The sequence below is a fragment of the Porcisia hertigi genome, chromosome 30 (assembly GCF_017918235.1).
Source record: "Porcisia hertigi strain C119 chromosome 30, whole genome shotgun sequence".
NCBI lineage: Eukaryota > Euglenozoa > Kinetoplastea > Trypanosomatida > Trypanosomatidae > Porcisia > Porcisia hertigi.
This window is the reverse complement of record NC_090589.1, coordinates 221,893-242,056: the sequence shown is the minus strand read 5'-3', so window position 1 is coordinate 242,056 and position 20,164 is coordinate 221,893. Positions and strand designations below refer to the sequence as shown.

At 57.6% G+C, this 20,164-nt stretch overlaps 5 protein-coding genes across 5 annotated transcripts; all 5 read left to right on the top strand.

The window, feature by feature from the left end:
- Nucleotides 1–228: 228 nt before the first annotated feature.
- JKF63_02830 (uncharacterized protein) lies at nt 229–2,628 on the top strand (the record flags this gene model as incomplete). The annotated part of the gene is made up of 1 exon (XM_067898854.1): nt 229–2,628. The coding sequence occupies one exon, from the start codon at nt 229–231 to the stop codon at nt 2,626–2,628; it is 2,400 nt and encodes a 799-aa protein (XP_067755298.1).
- Nucleotides 2,629–3,737: 1,109 nt separating this feature from the next.
- Nucleotides 3,738–5,507, top strand: JKF63_02829 (uncharacterized protein; the record flags this gene model as incomplete). Its single annotated transcript, XM_067898853.1, has 1 exon — nt 3,738–5,507. The coding sequence occupies one exon, from the start codon at nt 3,738–3,740 to the stop codon at nt 5,505–5,507; it is 1,770 nt and encodes a 589-aa protein (XP_067755297.1).
- A 765-nt stretch (nt 5,508–6,272) lies between these two features.
- JKF63_02828 (uncharacterized protein) lies at nt 6,273–10,418 on the top strand (the record flags this gene model as incomplete). The annotated part of the gene is made up of 1 exon (XM_067898852.1): nt 6,273–10,418. One exon carries the CDS (start codon nt 6,273–6,275, stop codon nt 10,416–10,418), a length of 4,146 nt encoding a protein of 1,381 aa, XP_067755296.1.
- Nucleotides 10,419–11,847: 1,429 nt separating this feature from the next.
- JKF63_02827 (uncharacterized protein) lies at nt 11,848–12,318 on the top strand (the record flags this gene model as incomplete). The annotated part of the gene is made up of 1 exon (XM_067898851.1): nt 11,848–12,318. One exon carries the CDS (start codon nt 11,848–11,850, stop codon nt 12,316–12,318), a length of 471 nt encoding a protein of 156 aa, XP_067755295.1.
- A 2,088-nt stretch (nt 12,319–14,406) lies between these two features.
- Nucleotides 14,407–19,146, top strand: JKF63_02826 (uncharacterized protein; the record flags this gene model as incomplete). Its single annotated transcript, XM_067898850.1, has 1 exon — nt 14,407–19,146. One exon carries the CDS (start codon nt 14,407–14,409, stop codon nt 19,144–19,146), a length of 4,740 nt encoding a protein of 1,579 aa, XP_067755294.1.
- Nucleotides 19,147–20,164: the final 1,018 nt, after the last annotated feature.

Genomic DNA, 20,164 nt, shown 5'->3' with positions numbered 1-20,164 from the left:
GATCCCGGTGAACTGAACCAAAACAGAGCCACTGATCCCCTCCCTCCACTCCACTCCTCTTCTCCCCCCCCCCCCCGTCTTATCAGCTACTTTGTTGTGTGTGCATGCGTGCTGCACCACTCACTGGGTCATGCAACAAGTTGTTGCCGCTTCTTCTTTCCCCTCTTTTACAAAGGATAGAGAGACAGGCTTCCCTGGACTGTGCGCGCATAGCGTCTTTCCTGCCTCATGTTCAAGGATGCCACTGTCTTGGTGTTGGACGTCACTCTCCACCGCGCTGATGCGCTGGAGAGGGCGTGTGACCTGTGCACCCAAATTGTTACCGACAAGATGGTGTGTGCGCCATCGGACGAGGTGGCCGTCATCCTCGCCGGTACCGAGAAGTCTCACAGCGCACCCTACTGTCATTCTGAACACGTGCGGTACAGCCATATCACAGTGGCTACAGAGCTCGGACCAGCAACCAAGCAGACCCTCGTACCCATCGCCGCCACTCGAGCAGGTGTCACGGTGCCCCCTGGCGGTGTCACAGCAGCGCAAGAGCTCACCACTCAGGCGTTTGACTTCATCGACGCCCTTCATGTGGCGGTGGCTATGCTCCAAGCACGCACGAGCCATAAAAAGTATAACCGCTGCATTTGCCTCATCACGGACGCCCGCCACGAGGTTCGACACAAGGAGGAGCTGCTTTCTCTAATCGACGCCTTGCAGCGCGACCAGGTGACGGTGGTGGTGATCGGAGTCGATTTCCAAGTGCTGTCAGAATGCGTGAATTCGCAGGAGGAACACGGAAGAGTCGTCGGGGGTGACGCTGTTGCGTGGGCTGAGCTGTGTACAAAGACACAAAACGAAAAGGTTCTCGAGGCTCTGTGCACGGAGCTAGGGCCGCCGAGCACACTCGCCAGCCTCGCAGAGGCACTGGCCAGTTTCTCCTCGCTGCACCGTCGAAAGATCCACCAGCAGCCAATATTCAGGGTTGCGCTACGCATCGGCGACGTGCGGCTTGCCACTCAGCTCTTTACTCTCACACAGGAAGAGCGGCTGCCCGCGCTGCGGCGGAGCACCCAAGACGGTGCAGACGTGGTACAGAGCGTCGAGTACGTCGTTTCCGGGGGCAGTGACGAGCAGCCGTTGACATTCTCAAAGGAAGAGCGGGTGGAGGCGTTCCTCTTGGGAGTAGACTGTGTCCTGTGCTCCGAGGCGGACCGTGACGCAATGAGGATCAAAGGCCCACGCTCGCTAGAGGCAATCGGGTTCGTCAGAGAGACCGAGGTGGAGCCGTACATTTTGATGGGGGGCACACGTGTGTTGCTGCCGCTGGCGGCTGACCATGCCGGACAGCGCGGTTTCAATGCCTTGGTGGATGCGATGGCGTCCAACAAAAAGGCGATGCTTGTTCGGCTTGTCCGCACGACGGACGCCGCTCCGTCTCTGTGTGTGTGCTTCGCGCGGACAGCGGAGGCGACAACAGAGCAGCGCCGCCTGGTGTTGGCTCCTCTCCCCTTCGCTGAGGACACGCGAGCCCTTTGCTTCTCGGAATACCTGGAGCTGCAGTTCAGCGAGGCCGAGGAGCAGTTGATGAGCGACCTGATCGATGGTCTCTCTGTGAGTAGCTCGGTGCTAGCGCCACAAGATACCTTTAACCCACTCCTGCAGCAGTACTACGCCACTCTTAAAGCCAAGTTGTCCACTGTGGATGTGTGGACCGGGGAAGACAAAGCCAAGGCGGCCTCATCTGAAGCAGCGATGCCACAACTCCTGCCCATGTTGAGAGGGACCTCCACTGATTTCTTCGCAGAGGGCGGCGAGGTGTACGAGGCTATGTCGGCGCACCGGTCCACGCTCGAGTCTTGCGCGAGCGCGTTCCCGTACGAAGACGATGCCGATGCACCGTTGACAAACGGCAATGGTGCAGGTTGGAAGGGCAAGCCGTGGTACCAGAACCTGACGACACCGTCATTACTCCTGAACACTCAGGCAGGGGCGCCGTCATCAACTGCACAGGGATCTGGTGGTTCCCCGTCCACGGTTGCTGCTGCTATTCTCGACGGGGGGCGTGGCGAGGATGTCGATTCAGCGTCTGCTGGCAGCTGTGCCGCGTTGGAGGTGATCAGCATCTCCACTGCCCCCCACAACATCATCAATGACGGTGCCCCACTCGAGATCTCGACCGTCGACCCCGTGGGTGATTTTTCAGCGATTGTGTACAGCCCTGCTGCAACGGAAGCGCAGGTGAATAAGGCAAAGGACGACCTCAGCTACCTCATTTGGGAGATTTTGCGCAAAAGTATGAAGGATTCCCTTTACCGCAAGTGTGTTCTCTGCATGATCGCTCTTCGCCAGCTCTGCGTGACACAGGGCGACGCTGCCTACTACAGCGACTTCTTGCTCAAGTTGGAGGTGGTTGCACAGGAGTGCGGCCGCTATGCCGATTTCTGGGTCCCGTACGTGGTGGAACAAAGGGACAGCGTCAAAGTATGGCCCATCACGGCACACGAGTGCAAGTCTTCCCTCCTACCGGACGATGTCGCAGCTGAGGCTTTTCTGAAGGAGGACCGCCTCCACACTGGCATCACTGTAGACAACGTGGCCGGTGATGACGACGACTGGTTGGCAGACATTCAGTAACATAGGCAGAGGTGTGTGTGTGTGTGGAGGGGGGGATGCGAAAGTGAGGGATGTGGTTCCTAAGGTTGTGTGTGTGTGTGTGTGTATTCGTTAGTAGGGATACCGAGCTTCTCAGGCCCCCTCCCCCTCCCCGATGACTTTTCTCTCTTCGCTTGCACACCGCCATATATATATATAAATATATATATATATATATGTTGTCTTTTGACATCCTGGAGGACGGCCGACATAGCGTATGACGTACCGAAGGGGAGGGAGTCCATTGCCCCGCCCCCCCCCCCTCCGCTGCGAAGCCAAGCTGCACCAGGTGTTCTCTTTTGAAGACTCAATCCGTTTTGCCTGGGACGAGGTCAAGTACCTCGGGCCTAGAGAAGTCAAAGCGGTGTATCGCTGCGAATGTCGCCAGTGTGTGGGGTCCTGAGCGCTGTTGCGTTGGAGCAGCTTGTTCCGGTGTATGCATTGGGGCCATTTATGTGGTAGACCGCGTCCGCATGACTCAGGGTGTATATTACGCTGCTTTCCCAGCCCGTTGGTGTTGAACCCCGGATCACCCCAAGAAGTTTGCCAGATGACCTCTGGCATAAAGAGAGTTGTTGCGGAGTGACCTGCGAAACTGCCAATAAAGGCTTGGTGCAGACGTCGTGTCCAGTTGACTCACATAGCGAGTGCACCAAGGCTTGTGTACCGCTTCTTTGCACTACTCCTTGTACCTGTGGACAGTCCTGAGGCCGGAGGGGGGAGGCGTGCAGTGTGTGTGTGTGTGTGCGCGCATGGGTCTGGACTATTGGAATGAGGCACACGCTATTCTTGCCGATGATAGCCTCGGTGCAATTCTCACGCATCTATTCCTCCCCCGCCTGCCTCTTTTTTTCTCTCTCTGACATCACACACACACACACACACACACACAAACGTGCGACTGATTTAGATGTATCCGAGAGTTCACCATCGACAGCTGCCGCGTTCCACCACTTTATCAACACGCCCCCCCCCTCTCGTGTGGATATATTTTCTCCACGCATGCCTTTTTTGTTGTTTTCTCTGACCTATCACCTATATAACGCGCTGCCCGCATCGCGCTCACGTCGCGTTGCTTCGATGCGAGTGTCATGGGGCCAGAAGAGAAAATAAGAGTGCTATGCGCGTTGCTGCTGCTGTGCATGCTAGTCTTCGCACCCGCGGAGTTTCTCAGCCTTTTTTGGCGTCGTACCACCGCAGGAAGCGCCATTCCGTCCGTGTCTCAACCAAAACGTGTTTCAACAGACACCATGCCAGCCCTTTCTACAAACTACGCCTCACTGTACCTCGGGGCGGCGGTTGTGTCGATGGAGCCGCCTTCGTGCCACGGGGGTTCAGCACTCATCAGCGACAGCGTGGAAAAGTATGTGCTTTGCCCCTGCGATGCACCTCGGAAGCAGTTTGTCATACAGCTCATCAGGGATGTGGAGGTGCGCTCGGTGGTGGTGCGCAACGCTGAGCACTTCAGCAGTGGTGTGCGCAACTTCACGTTGCTTGGCAGTCGACAGTACCCGACGCCCACCTGGGTAGTACTCGGGCACTTTGAGGCGGAGCGGCGGCGCGGCCGCCAGTACTTTGATGTCGCCCCACGTAGTCCGGTGCGTTACATCAAACTGCAGTGGGCGACCTCGCACGGAGCGGAGCCGTGGTGCACAATCACTTCCTTTCAGGTCTACGGAATCGACATGCTCGATACCCTGGTGCGGTACGAGGACGACGATCCAGTAGCGCGTCACAATGGTGCAGAGGTCAGCAGTGTGTCGCAGGATGTGGACGGCTTTCACCTGCCACCGATTATCTCGACTCTGGGGGAGGTGGCAGCACCGTTCACCACTGGTGGCAGCACGGATTTGTCAAGTAGTGACACTACACAGGCGAACGGGGTCCCGACGACTTTGGACTCGATTGACGAGCTCGCGGCCGGCAAGGGGGACGACGCCGCTGTGACTGATGAGACCTCGAGGAGGATTGACACCGATGAGTTTCTCTCCACCCCTCCGGCAGCTGCTTTGTCGGCTGACGCGCGGAAAAAATTGTGTGGGTCAACAGATTCATCAGCACTTACTGTGATGACGCCTGGTTTGCAGGGGCAGGGTTGCGACGCTACCCAGTCCACAAGCTGGAATGCAACTCTGCAGTGCGCAGCTTCAGACTGGGTCACAGTGTGGGGTCCGTCTGCACCGGCGACGTGTGGTGTGTCCGACATCACAAGAGTAACCACTCCTACTAGTACCTCTGCCCCACCGGTGAGCCTTACCAACAGCGAGAGCTTCTCCACATCCAAGTATATCTATCAAGGGACCGCGGCATCTCGTATCACGCAGCTTCTCCGGCAGCAACGCACCATGCAACAGGAGCTGTCGTCGCTAATACAGCGCGAACGCTACATGGCCCAGGAGCACAACCGCACTCGCGCCCTCCTTTTCGAGTTCTACGCTAAATACAAAGAAACCGTGAGGGAGTCCAGTGAGTACCGTGACCGGTTGCGCGGGTTGCAGCTCAAATTTGAGCTGCTCCACGAGCGCTTCCCCCTCCGTCTGCAGGGGGGTCGAGACCGCGCCGGAGAGGGGCACGGGATAGGTGAAAAGTGTGGCGTGGCGCTGTCACACAACACGACCATGGGGCTGGCAGCGTTTGTCTTTTTGGCGTTGGCGGTGGCACTGATGTTCATTTCTTCTTGCATGCCGCCAAAGCGTGTCTCTGGGCCACCGAGTGGATTGGAACGTCGCTACACTCTCGGCGGTGGTGGCAGCGGGCCACTTTGCGTAACGCGACACCAGCGAGGACGCGCAAGATTAATGAGCGCCGCGCGCCAGGGGGTTGTCGTCCGAGACATGCCTCTCCCGAGTTCTAGTAAATAACGCCGTGTGCGCAGTATAATTTGGGTCTCTGCTTCTCTGTTTTTTTCTTCTCATATCAAATGCGCGAGCTCGCAAATATATGAGCATCAAAAGCCTGCAACAAGCCCTAAAAAAAAGAGTGGTTCGCTACGACCGCGAGTCATGCCGACGCCGTTACGGCATACTTGTGACGAGGGTGAGGTCATGGGTACGGATCGCTTGCCGAGGGACCGTATCCTCCTTCCTTTAATCACCTGCCCTTCGCACTGCGGCGCCTCGCTCTTGGACGCACGAATTCTGAATCCCACTGCCAACGTAGGCATTTTTTTCCTATTTGGCCAGGCATGAAGCGCTGTGCTGTGCTGCCTCCTCTTGTCTTGTCTGTCTGTATCGCGTCTAGAATATTTGATCCCCCCTCCCGCTGTTTCTCTCTTGATGCCATCGGATGTGTGCACCGGCCCATCTTCACGGATCTGCGCATGTCGATGGTGGTTGGACCCGCCACCGGGTGTCGATGCTGTTGCTTCATTTCACATTGGAGCACACATTCAGAGCCAGGTTCATAGACATACACTTGCCCACACACGTTGGGTGCGCTTGGTGTATCTTATCGAGTATTCGCCCGCAGGACAAGAGGGGTGCCTGGGCTGGCACTTCGTATTCCTTTTTCCTTCCTCACCCCTGCTCTGGTATCACCAGATCCCCCTCCCCCTCCCCCTCCCCCCCCCTCCCCCCCCACCCACACACACACACACACACACGTGTAGAGGGGGAGCACAGAGACAAATGAAGCAGGAGACTCTCTGTGCCTTCCCGGTGGAGCTTTTCTCCACAAGCGACACGGCTGCCACCTCCAGCAAAGGCGAGTGCATCTGTGCCATTGTGACCCTCCCGTCTCGACCTCCCAAATACAGCCTTGTCTGCTACAATGCACAACAGGTCACGTTTTGTGTGGCACGCATGAACTACGTGGATGCACGGAGCACATCACTGCGTCTTGTTGTTCACGCGTCATCGGGCCACATCTCTTTCACGGACGATGTGGAAAAGCGCTGGAGTGTCTACTTTGCTGACGCGGCTCAGCAGGCCCGTTTCTTGGCTGGCTGCGGCGTTGCGTTTTATGTCCTCTCGGGGGCATCGGCCACTTCAGTTTTTGAGTACGACTTGAGTTTCCCGTCGTCGTCACTGCATCTTGAACTCGGGGACAGGGCACACATGAGTTTCAGCTCCTACGAATTAACAGAGAGGGACAACATGTACGCTCTCGGCGCTCTTGGCGAACACCGAGGCGATGCGGCCGGGGTGTCTACCCTTTCTCAGCAACCGCAGCCCCTTTACGTGTTCCAGCCCAGGGCTAGTGCCGCGCAGCTTGTACAGGGATGCTTCGGCTTCGAGGGCAGCGTTGTGGGCATGCGTGAGGACGATGTTCGCGTCTTCGTCGTTCCTGCGGGTCTCACCAGACGCGTCTCCGACTCTCTGGTGAGCGTCTCCACACAGGGACTGGTGTTTGTGGTTCGCCTGGTGCGTGTCGAGCACGTACGCGAGGAGCCTGCATCGATTGGGCTAGCCACTGGCAACGGGCAAGGGGCACTGCCCTCTGTATATGCACCTACAGAAGTAGACGAGGGCAGTCGACTGGTTCCTGCGCCTTCGGAACAGGCACTGGTGGTTGTGGGAGCGCCGCAGACCACCACCTTTGCCACATCCTCCGTTCCCGCGTTTCTGAGCACGAGCGGCATCCCGGTAGAGCACATGTCGCTGCTCCGCAAGGTGGAGCTCGGCGTCAACGCAGCTCTGGCGACCGCGCAAGATGTACGCGACGTGACGTCAATCTTTTCTCAGAACTGGCAGCGGTACGTCGACCGCCCGAAGCCGTCACTGCTGAGCAACCGCGCCCTCCTCGAGCAGGTGCAGCGGGTGGTGGAGGAGGAGGAGACGACGCAGGAGCACCTCGATCAGTGCGACCGCACCATACAGGCCCTGGAGGCTCGCAACAAAGAGCTCCAGCAGCGTATGGATGGCGCCCTGAAGGACTCACAGAGGCTGTTGGCGGAAAAGAACAGCGCTGCCACGAAAGCCATGGACGAGCGGCTGGTGCGGGATCGGCAGCTTGTGAAACTGAAGGATGCGCTTCTTGTGAAGCGCCAAGAGCAAGAAGATCTGCAGCGGCACATTGGAGCGCTGCAGCGCACCCTGGAGGTTTCCAACGAGGAGCTACGCCAGGTCCAGGGTCGTCTCGACATACACCAAGTCACCTCCGCGAGCATGGCAGAGCGGCTCTCTGCGATGCAGGAGTCACTCAGCGAAGAGCGTCGCCGTAATGCCGCTTTGGCCACAAAGCTGTCCGCGACTGAGGAGGGGATTCACAAGGCTCAGGCTCAGCGCCGGTGGATTGACGGGCAGCTCACAACCGCGCGTGGCTTGGCGGAGCGAGAGCGTTTGCACTACTTGCAGGTCATGGAGGACGAGCGTAGTCACCGTACCACCGACGCGGATATACTGCGCCGGGACATCGTCGATGAGCTGGACGCCCGCGAGCGACAGCATCAGGTGGATCGTCACCGACTTGCCGAGGAGCAGTTCATGCGAGGTCTTCGTGATGGAAAGGTGGAGGGTCGCAACGCTGCAGAAACCGACCTGCAGGGGCACCAGGACGAGCTGCGGCTGAACCTGCAGCGGGCCAAGACACAAGTCGAAACACACAAAGAGGAGGTGCGCCGAAGTATCGAGTCCGCCATGGCACTGCGCCGCACTCTGGGCGGTAAGGTGACTGCATTGGAGGAGCAGCTCGCATCCGCCACACGCACGCAGACGCATCTGCAGTACAAGCTCGCACAATGGCAGACACGGTGCCGCACGGCACGGGACACGGTGAGCCAGCACTGGCGTGAACTTGTAAGCTACGCGACCCACCCGTGTACACAAGATGAGTTGCTGGCAATGATGGAGGAGGTGCGCGCCGCTGAGCAGCAAAGCTACGCGACTGACGACGGTGAAGAGGGCAGTGATGTGACTGATGGCCCTGTGCGAGTGGATTTGCAGTTCCAGCTGGACCTCTGGCGGCAAACCCGCATCCGGAACATCGCGCAGCGCCAGCGATGGCTTTGGGATGACATGTTGGATCTCTATGTGAAGGGTGCGGCTTATCACTACGAGCATGAGTGGCTGAAGCCACTCACAGTCGCGCACGACGCCACGCTAGAGGCCGTGGCACAACTCTACGCGCAACAGCACGGGGGCCGTATGGTCTTTGACTGCTGTGTGGAGGAAGCGCAGGAGCGATGGTCGGTGCAGCAGCAGTGGTGGTCTACCGTTAACCAGATTGAGGCGTGGTTGGCGGCTCAGCGCAGGGCGCAGGAGGACTTGAAGAGCGAGGAGGCTGCGGCACGCCAGGCGCTCTGGAAGGAGTTTATGAGAGGCGGCGAAGCGGTGGTGCAGCTCTGTGCATCGCAGCTGCGGGCCCAAGTGATGCTGCTCCGGCAGGAGATGCAAGCACGAGACGAGCTGGCGTCGGAGGAAGAGGGACGGCGGCGTCAGCTGCCAGAGGAGGCGCGACAGCAATGGATTGATGCGTGTTCTTCCGCCCTGCGTTTGTTTGAGGAGGAGGAGGAGGCTGTTCGTGCCGGCGTTGAGGCGGAGGCTTACACGTCCTTCAGTGGTCTACAGTTCCAGTTTGCCTACGCTCTTCGCACTGCGCAGCAGCGTAGTGTACAACACGCGGAACAGCAGTGTCTTCTGGCTGATGAGACGGCGGCTCGACAGGCTGTTGTGCAGGAGGCGACAGATGCGTTGGTGGGCTTACGCCTCGCTGCTGCAACACCACCACCTACTTCTGCCAAGGAGGCTACTGCGCCCCAAGAGGAAGGGGGTCAAACTACTACCGTCCTCTCCTCTTCAGCTGTGGCGACGGTGTGTGGCGAGCCATCGCCCCCTCCTGTGGAGGAGGAGGCTGACACATCAGCCAGCCCCGCTGCTACACCTCTCAGAGCAACTCCTGCTTTCACCCCACCGTCACCAACCCACCCTGTCGAGGGCCCCACTTCTACAACGGAAGAGAGCGCGTTGACCACCCAGAGAGTAAATGGCGCAGTACCCACACCCGGTGCTCCGGCTCCCCCATCGCACGGTGACCCCACTGCTGTGATGCAGTACGCGGACCCGTCACCACCACCAACACCACCACTACCACCGTCGCCACCGGCTGCAGCGCCTGCCTCTGATTACGCTGATCCTCCGTGTACCGCGTTGGCTTGTCACAGTAGTGGCGGTGGTGTTCGTGACAGACTTGGAGACGAGGGGCTGGCAGTGACCGCAGAGATGTTATTTGCAAGTGTGCCGCCGCCTCTTCCGCCATCAAACGAGAGCGACGCCTCTGCAGAGGCCGTGGCGGGCTCGAACAACGGGCTGGCTGTCGGCAGTGGTGTTCCCGGTGCCTTCGCCGCTCTCGCTCCTCCACCCGCTCATCGCCGCTCGCCCTCTGAGGTGGAAGAGGTCGCCCGAGGACGGGTGTCTGAACTCCGCCACGATTCGTTCTCGAGTGAGGGGACTTCGTCGTTGTCGTCGTCGAACTCATCGTCTGTCTTTGGGGTGCAGAGGGACAACAAAACTGCCCTGCCTGCCACTGCGTCGTTGTTGCACCATCATCCCGAGAAACGGGAGGGGAAGAAACAGGAGGCGGCATCAGCGGCGGCAGCAGACCCAAGTCGGCAGTCCTCAACGCGGCACAATTTCCCACATGCGCTTGGCACCGACTCTAGCGACACGGACGAAGCCGTTGGTGGTTCCATGGCCGGCGGACGGAGGTCCCAGCAGCTCTCGTTAAGAGTGCCATGTGACGCTAGCGGGCTCACTTCAAAGCGGTCAGCTTCCGCAAACCAGGCCAAGAAGCCAAAGCTCTTCGATAGCAGCAGTAGAAGTGGGGAAGACATGTGATGTGTGGTCATGTCTCCTCCTCTTGTGTGTGCTCAATCAAGGATGTCTGTTTGTATTTTGTCCTTATCGTTGCTGTTTTAATTTTTGATCCCGCCCTCCTTGGCTTGATTACCTCTCGTTTTTTCTCGTGTGTGTATGTGTGTGTCTGTCGCCGTGCCGCTCTGTGTTACTGAAGAACGGTGGCTCGCACGTCTCTTCATTATTGCATCCCACACTACCACTACTACTACTACTGCTACCACCACCACCACCGTCGTCCTTTCCCCTGCCGTAGACGTGCATGTGTCGGTGGATCGGGGGAGGCGCACGTGTACCTCCGTTACTCCATGAGAAGCTTTACACTTCCTTTTCGAATTTTCGTGGTCCGTTTCGGGAAATAGCGCTTACACCCTCCCCTTCTTTTCTCTGCACGAATGCACTCCAGAGTCGATACGCCTGTCCTTGACTGCCGCCCGATCTTTACATTTGTTCGCCTCCCCGCCTCTGCTTGCACAGTGCCGCTCTTTTCTTCTGCCCTTTTCTCTTCAGAGCTGAGGGGGAGCCCGTACGCTGCCATCCCTCCTGATTCCGCACTTTCACCCTCTCGCAATATTTTAGTGTGACCCCCGAGACACCCAGTCGAGAGGGAGGTACAAGCGCGCACTCTCACACACTCTCTCACACACACACACACACACCGTTCATAGACATCCTTTGTCAGTGTCACGCTTCTTCATCCGCGTCTAAGAATTTTGTTTCGTTGACGACGTTATACAGCGCCAGTGGAGGCACCAGCTTTGTGTGCGTGTGTACCACCGCGGCTGCCCCGCTTTTGCCCACCCACGTGGTGTTTTCTCAGATATATTTGAGTAGTGACCGACTGACCTGAATCACCAGAGCAGCTCTAAGCAAAGTGGAGAAGCGAGCGCGCCACCGTCTCTCCTTCGTCCCCTCTTTTTTTTTTTCGAGGCATCTTTTCCTTCACTTGTCTCGCCCAACGCCTGTCCACAATCGAGTTGGCGATCAGGGGGGTGGGCAGAGAAGGCGTTCTTTTTGGTGGTGGTGGTGGGGGCACTATCCGTCTGTGGTATTGACTCCCACTGACGTCTCTCGAGGAGGGGGAGACGACTTACGAGGCGTGAGACGGCGTGGCTTGCAGAGAAAGACCCCTGGAAACGTGCAGACACGCGCCTAGTTGTGCGCAGATTACAGACTTAGGGAAGGAGGCCGTGTCTGCTTCTCTCTGTGTGCGGCGGGGAGGGGGGGGACGCCCATCACACCTTGATTATTTTTGTTGTTTTTGGTGAGTGTTGTGTAAAGGTATCCCCCCCCTCCCCCCTCCCCCCTTCTCCCTCCTCCCCCCCAACACACACACACACACGGTAGACGAACTCGTTGGGATTGTTCGCTTGTTTTTGGAAGGGGGATTCGGTCCAAACTTCGATCAAGGATGCCGTGCAACGCAACTCAATCAATGGCGTTACCAGGGCTTCTTCGCCGCGCGAGTTGCTGCATGCCGTCGGTGCTGAGTGGCACGCGATTCTTCCAAGGGGGTTTGAGCCGCGCCCCGGCCACCGCGTTGGCTCTGCCTCTCAGCCCCCCCTCAACGTCTTCCTCCCTGGTCCGCTTAACTCACACTAGCTCCTTCTGGGAGGGCAAGCGCGGCTATTCGCAAGATCGAAGCACGCACGATAGTAACAAAGAGGACATCTCCAGCACTTTCTTTGACGTTCAGGACGTGGATGCGGATCGTCTCACCCACTTCTACTGGGACTCCAACGATGACGCCGACACTCCCTACGATGCCTTGTCGCTAGGGTCTTTCTTCGGTGAGAGCGAGGCGGACGAGTGGCCTGGGGATTCTTTGGCTTTTGTAGACGATCGCGACCACCCCTTGTTAGACGAGGAGTACCTCAAGTAAGCATAGAGAGGTAGACGTGGGGGTGGGGTGGGGGGGGGCTGTCGAGGAGCTGCATCAAAGGAAAATGGAGGGGAAGCGCGGTACAAGGAATTGATTAGGGGCTGGGCTACAGACTCACCTGATGCATTATCCCCAGTTTATGCAGCTGTACACCCATACATGTATACACACCACACGCACACATGCGTCTCTCTGTGTATGTGCATGTGTGTACGTACTGTTGGTTCGCCCAGCCCGGGCACTTTGGTGGTGTGTTATACGCTTTTGTTTTCGCAGACCGGGGGTAGCGAGTGTTCCCCCCTGTGTTTATCTTCTTTCCGCCATCGGCTTCATCACTGTCTTTCTTTTTTCCCTATTATGAATGTGTGTGTGTGTGTCTGTGTGTGTTTTGGAGAGGATTTTTCTTGGTGTTGGGGTTTTATGGCCATCGATTACCATTTTACTTGGTCGCATTGAGGATGGCGTGAAGTGATGCATGTGCGCGTTTTTGTCGCACATGCTGTGCGCGTGTGTGTCTGTGTGTGTGTATCCGAGCGCATAGAGTCCTCACAGAATCGGCGTCGAGAGGGTTGCATAACAAATGCACAGCAAAGGGGGAAAGAGAGATCCAAGAAACGGATAGGGGAAGGCTCAAGCGAGGGGATGAGCCACAGTGGCCCTTTGGTAGAGATATACGATACAGAGCGGAGGAGCGCCATCAGTCGTGCGAAACGCGGTGGTATTCTCTCACCCGCCGCCTCTTCTTGCACTGGTGCTCCCACTTGAAGACGCGATGGCTTCGATTTTCAATGCGACTATACTTTAGCCCTTATGATTGATGAGGGAGGGTGGGGGGGGGTGGGGCTGACCGAGTGGTTTAGCAACACGCCAGATTTTTATATGGGGCGGGGCACGCATGGATGCGTGCCCTAATCGCTAAAGCTACACGTTGTATCGCCCCTCCCCCCAAGCAACAACCACGCACACACACACACACACACCTACCCACAGGTTTCGTACTTCTTTATGCTGCTGGCGCCGCTGGCCCGTCACTCTCCTCTCCTCTCTCTTTCTGTTCCCCTTATTCTTTTTTTTCCTGAGGATGACCCACTCATCCCTTCCCTCCCCCCGACATCCCCAATGTTCTCTCTCCGCATTCACTGGAATGTAATCTTGCATACCTACTTCATCACCACTGACACACACACACGCACGCACGCATCAACGCTGATCACTCGCTAACGCAAACACATCTCATACTGTTTTTGTGCTACTGTTCGCGCTCTTTGACTCCACTTTTATGTGTGTATGCGTCTTGAGAGGAGCTTCGTCTCGCCTTACCTTGCAGAGAGTGAATAGTGAGCCGTCGTAGCCTTCGACAACGCGTGTACGCCCATTTTTGTTTCTGTTTTTCACCGTTCTTTCTCGTCATTCGCTAGTGTTGGGTGCGTCTCCTCCCCTCTATATAAATTCTTTGAGCTTCACGACTGCCTGGCCATCCGCCAGGGTTGTGTGGGTCTGTGGGCTTCTTCGCCCTCCCCCCGCTCCGTCTTACTATTTTCGCTTTCATCAAAGCATTGCGTGACCCACCCCCCCCTCTCCCCTTTTTTTATTAAGGTGCGCTTTGTGAGTCCATTCGCTCTACAGCCACCCCCAAATTTGTACACACACGAACTTCGCTGTATCCTCTAATTTCTTTTTGCTCTTTTATTTGTATCTCCCCTTCGTGGCTTTTTTTTCCTCCCTCCCTCCCCTCCCTTTTTTCTTTTGCCTCACACGTCGCGCCATCCGCGTCTACGCCCGCCACACAAGTAGACATAGACACACAGAGAGGGCAAGCGCGCGCGCGTGTGTGTTTGTGTGTGTGTGTGTGAGGGATCAGTGGAGAAGTGCTGGTGCACTCATGCGACTCTTGCCCGGTAATAACGCCATTGCATTTTCTTCTTTTCAAGTTTTGTTCTCAAGTTTATCTCCTCACCTCTGGTTAGAGCTCCGATATATCCCCTTGCACATATTCCTACGTACGCATATATTTATATATATTTTTTTACTTTTTATTTATTTACTTTTGATCACTGGTCCCCATTGCTCAACGGGGCGAAGCTGATCATGTCAGATGGACGGAATTTTTGTGTGCGCGTGTGTTGGGCACTGCTGCTGCTAACGTGCTGGGGCGACTCTGGTCTCATGATTGGCGCAACCACGCAACAGATATCCCCCAACGTGGAGCCAACAGCATCCGTGCAGGTTGGTGACCGCATCGCCGCGGGAAAAGCTTTTGCTAATTTGATGCAGCTCTCGGAGGCGGTGTTGGCGCCTGTCTGGGGTTTGGGTGGGTTCGCTTATGTTCTGGAGAAGGAGCAGCTAGAGACCCCCTCTGGGTCTTCGAGGCCGGTGTGTGCGCACACACGCGTATCCGGAGGTGGGATCACTGCTCCATTCACCTTCTCCATGTTCGACACACAGTTCGGCCCTGTATATCTCCTCTCACCGTCTTGGAGTGGGTTATCAAGCGGCCATTCATCCCTTGTTGCTAAGGTGGTAGGCACACTCGACCTGGGGCACGGGTGCTACTACACTATCATGGGCCAGAGTTTTACCAACAGCTGCGTAGGAACTCTTCGATCGTCGTACAAGCAGTGTGTGCTGGGCGAGGTGGATGCGTTGCACCTAAATTGGACAGCGGACTCCCTGGCAGCCGCCACTAGCGCCACGCGCGGCGACGAGTCACTGGCACTTGCCGCTAGAGGCCTGAGTGCAGCAGAGCTCCTCACTGTGTTTGTAAGTGACTACCTGCCTCAGCGAGCGTGGTTGCGGACCGCAGTGCCTCGTGCAGTGGACGCTCTTTCCCACGCGGAACACGCAGCGCGTGTCTACAGAACTGCTTCTCTGGGCTCCCTGGATGAGGAGGAGGCAGCAGATGTGCAGCGAGCGGTTGCAGGGCAGTGGAGCAGTTACCTTTGGTCCACGTACGTGCCGCAGCTTCAGCAAAAGTGGACACTTTTGTACCGCCTTGCACTCGCAACGCTAACGCCGTTTCATATGGCGCCGTCGCTAAACGAGTCGGCAGAAGCGTCCATCACCGGTGGTCCGGCGCCCCCGCATCGGACTTTGTGTCCAATGGTCGATGAGTGGCCGCAGCTTCGCCATTCTGTCTCAAACCGCAGCACACGTTCTATTCGAACCTTCGCACGCCTTGCCGCGTACATGGAGAACGCGCTCAACGACTTAAAAGAACTCCTTTCCAGCGGCGGCGGCGGCGCAGATGACCTTCGTGATGAGGAGGTGGATGCGCTCGCTCAGCCACTCCTGAAGCGCACCTACTGCGTCACCACAACATACCTGCTCTCCGTCACCGCCCTCTTCGACGCACCGTTTCTGGACGTGTCCTCTTCGGTTTGGGTGGAGTCCGTGACGCACAGGCACTCGTGGGCTATGCAAACAATGCGCGAGGCCTCTGTGGCCGACGCCATGGCCAATGCCACTGCGTTCCACGAGGCCACTGCAGCACACATCGCGCGCGTGTCTTCGTCGCTACAAAACAGAGAAAAGTCGTTCTGGACGTGCCTGACCGCTTTCCTCGACGCGACGACGCCCCTTACGTCTGTCGCAACAACATCTCCATCCGAATGTGTCCAGGCGCTGCTGAGGGCACGCGCTGGCCCGTTGGGGGTTGCTTTCAGGGATACTCCAGGTGTCATTTGGGACGTGAGCCAGATGAAAGCCGTGGCGGCTCCCTCCGGCACTGTACCCGGTATCACGCGCTATGAGTCTACCATGCCGCTGCCACCAACCTCCATTACTGCCAACGCCTCGGCCCACAGCGACTCTGTCGTCTGGACGATGTTTCAGGAGGCCTCCACAAGCTTTACAAGCCAAAGGTCTTTTTACACGCCAACCGTAATAGCTTCCGCACCCAAGGGGATGTGTGCAGCCCGCCCCACCCCCGGCACCGCACTCATGACGATGTCAAGCGGCATGTCATTGAATGAGGGCCACCGCGGCGCTCCTGTGAAGGCGCAGAAGCCAGAGGTGTGCGCTGCCGGCACCTACGCAAGGACTGACACGGCAACCTGTGAAGTGTGTCCCTCCACGTGCTCTGCATCACGGTCGGAACCCACGCCCTTTTATTGCCCAGGTGACGGCCTTATGCACGGCTGTCCCACTCTTCCTGCAGGCGCTGTGTTCGCTGGAAGCCCCAGCCCAGGTCTCAACAGCTCCAGGGCTGCTTGCCGATACGCCTGCCTCAACATCTACCAGGCACCGCTACGCAACGGTTGTGTTTCCAAGCCTGGCCTATTCTACAACAGCACCTCCGTCATGAGCGACAGGCGCAATGGGGGATGGTTCGACACGTGTGTGGGGCCTGCGTGGTTGCTGCCCTACAGCTTCCCTGCTCGATCCTACGATGCACGTGTGTTTGCGTTCGTAGGTAGCGGCACAACGGACGAGCCGATGTCGTGTCGTTTCGCGTTGATGCACCGTGTTGTGTCTTCTGCTGTGCCAGCGAAAGCGTTGTGGTCGACGGGTCTCCTGCTGCAGCCCACCTTTCCCTCTTCAATCTCTACAGCGACTCCCTTAGCTGCAGATCTTCTACCATATCGCAGCGGGTTCGCTTGGGAGCTGGCAATGCAGCTCAACGCCACTCTGCTGTGGGAGATGCACACGTCGCTGCTTCGTTCTCAGCAGCAGGCAGCGGACACGGGTGCTAGTGCTGTGATCACCTCCATTGGCCATGAGCTGGTCGCTTTGCGGGAGGGACATGAGGGGGTCGCATCTCGATCGCGTTGGTCCTTGTTCCTAATCTCTAGCTATGAACATCCCAAGAGCAGCGAGGCGGCTTCCAGCACTTCTTCCACCGGCACAGCTCCGCCATCTTCTCTCTCTTTCACTCTTCGGCTACTGCTTAATGTCTCTGTAATGCCGATTCCGCAGAGCACCACCGCCCCCACCGCCTCGGGCGACCGTAACACAACGTCTTCCACGACCCCTGCTCCGTCCTCGCTCATTGTACTCAGTGGCAGTTGGACATGGACTGTCGTGTCGTGGGCTCCGGAGCACCTCTTCAAGCCCACCTACCGTGTTGTGCTGTGCCGCTCGACAAACACCGTAACATTCTACGCGGACACGACAGCGATTGGCAGCCCAGTGGCCGTAGACTGGCCGCTCTTCAAGCAGTCGCAGGCTGCATATCAGCCCTCGGTGAACACGACGATGTACCTCTCGGTTGCAGGATGGATGGCCGGTTACCGGGAGCACGAACAATGGATGGTCACCAGTCCCCTTGCCCACACCAGGAACAGCCCGAGCTCCTTCACGCTACCACTGCACTACGATTACGTGCCGGGTATGGTGGCGCGCCTCTCAAGTACGAAGGCCACCGTCAGTCCGCTTCACATGGCACTGAGCTCAGCTGAGGCTACCTGGCAGTCAAATGCAGCGGCCTTCGTTGGTTCGCAAGACAGAGACATGACTTCTCTCACAGACGTCCCCTTTCTCAGTCTATACGTGGCCCCGTTCCCTGCTTTGACCGCCACAGTGAGTTCGAGGCTCAGCTTCTTGTCGCTACGTTCAACAATGGGACTCGATGGCGTTTGTCGTTCCGGCTACGGGTGTGTTATGGCGTCAGATGATACGTGTGCTGGTCCGGTGTGTGCGACGTGCCAGCCTGGCTCTTACACGGTGCTGAACGCCACGGCGAAGCGCAACGCGTGCTTGTGCGTGCCGCAGCGCGTCTTGGGCAATGTTGGGTCTTCGGCTAGTCGAGAGGAGTTGTTGTGTCAGCGCCGTCCAGACGGCCCATCCGTTCCAAGGGCGCACATGCGTCTTCCAGGCCTTGTTTTCATTGACCCAGACGCAACGGTCGCTCATGGCAGCACCTCTGCACACGATGTGGTCTCCTTTGGTTGGTACAGCAGCGGCTATAGCATACCCGGCACGAGGCTACCCCGGACGATGTCGCTGGAGGAGGGGATGGCCAGCTGCACGTACGGTCTCAGCGTTCCGCGCGTGGTGGCCGACGTATTTCCTGCGCTTCCGCACCTCTCTGCGGCTCTGCAGTATACCATCGGGCTCGGTGACGAGGAGTGCAGCGTGATGGCGGCTGCTCGTGGAGGGCTCACCACTGTATATACTCGGCCCACTTACAGCGCCATCTCCAGGTACCGCCTCCGAATGCGTGCACCGCGCTTGCCTGTCCGCGCCATCACTCTTAACAACAACTCCCGGCTCTTCACAGATCAAACGATGCTCGTGATCGGTGTGCGAGACTACGCCCTCCTCCCTCTCTACTCCGTTGGCTCGCTCCTGCACATGCGCGGGCTCACTGAATACCACGCCGCCTTCCTCATATACATGCTCCGCTGTGCAACAGTGTCGGCCGTTCTACGGTGCGGCTCGCCCCTACGCGACATCGGCAATTTTTCCTGGGTAGGCTCCTCCTCGCTCGACTCCCACGTGCTGCGCCTCAACCTCACTGGCATGATCACTGCGGAGTGCCAGGTGTCTTTGACAGTGCGCAGTGCCAGCGCGGTGGCGAGTGAAGGCTCTGTTCCGTACACGTCGTGGCCGTACACTTACTTGGCGACCGAGGCGAACACATCGCTCTTCTTCGAGGAGTCACCTGCGGTCCACTACAGACTTCTTCCATCGTTAAAGGCTCTCGAGAGGGCGCGGGCGCCAAGTGACTCGCTGGGCGAGAACGGCAGCCTTCTGATCTCCATCATCTTTATGCTGTTATCCCTACTCCTCGTCGGCCTTCTCTTTAAGAGTGTGCGCCCCCCCTCCCTCCATCCACTTTCTTGGCGTGCCTACGAACGTGCACAAGTGAGGCGGGTCTCCCAACGCTGACAACTGCACACCACTGCATTTTTCCGAGAGGGCGTACTGACTGACAGAAGGAAGAGAGGGATGTTGCAACTCAGCCGGCGATAGCCTCCGATTTCTCACACCACCATCACCACTACCCGAGGCCTCACCCCCTCCCCCCTGCTTGCACCATACCACGCTCGCGCAGGTGCAATGCAGAGTGGTGCGCCTCTCGCAGCTCTTACAACTCCGCACACCCCTCAACGCGCTTGCCAGGTTTCCCTACACGTTTGCACTCCCCAACCGTTTCTCGCATGCTTCCTCCCCTCGTCCGGCTCCTCTGCTTGCGCGTCCTTCTCGGTTCTTCTTTCTCTGTTCCCCCTTTCTTTCTTGGTTTCTTTTCTCTTGGCAACTTTGATCACGGCTGCTGGTGCGACAGCTCGCCTCCGACCACCCCACCCGGTGTTTTCGCCCCTCCTCGACTGTACTACTGCTTCAATCCCTCTGCTTCAACACGAAAGTCTTTGATTTGCTCTACCTCATATTCTGGTCAACGACTACAGACGGGTAGGTGCACATATGTTCAATGCAAAACGTGTATGAGAGAGTAGTCTGTGGGAGGATGTCTCTGAACATGCTGCAGTGCCTGCGAGGGGCAGAGGGGGGAGGCAAAGTGTCTTCTGCTCACGTGCTCGCTTTGTCGAAGGTTGGTGTGTTCGACGTACGCTAGCAGACTCGCTCTCTTGTCTGTCTGTCTTTTGCCTGTGTTGGTGTGCCCCTTTCCTCCTAACTCTTCCGCTCTTCAGTGTGGGCACTGAGTGTCTCTCACTTTCTCCATCGAGGCATCGCGTGTGTGCGTTACGCAGGACAGATGTGTTCACACATGGTTTAATCACTTGATTACAAGCATGCGCGTGTGCGCACAGGCACTAGCGCATCATCGGACAGACGCACTTCACTTTTTCCCTTCACGTTGTCTTTCAAGTGGTGGGTGGGGTTGGCGTAGGCTCTGCAGCTTGTGTGTGTGCGCGTGTTGTCGACATGTTCCTCCTCCTCCTTC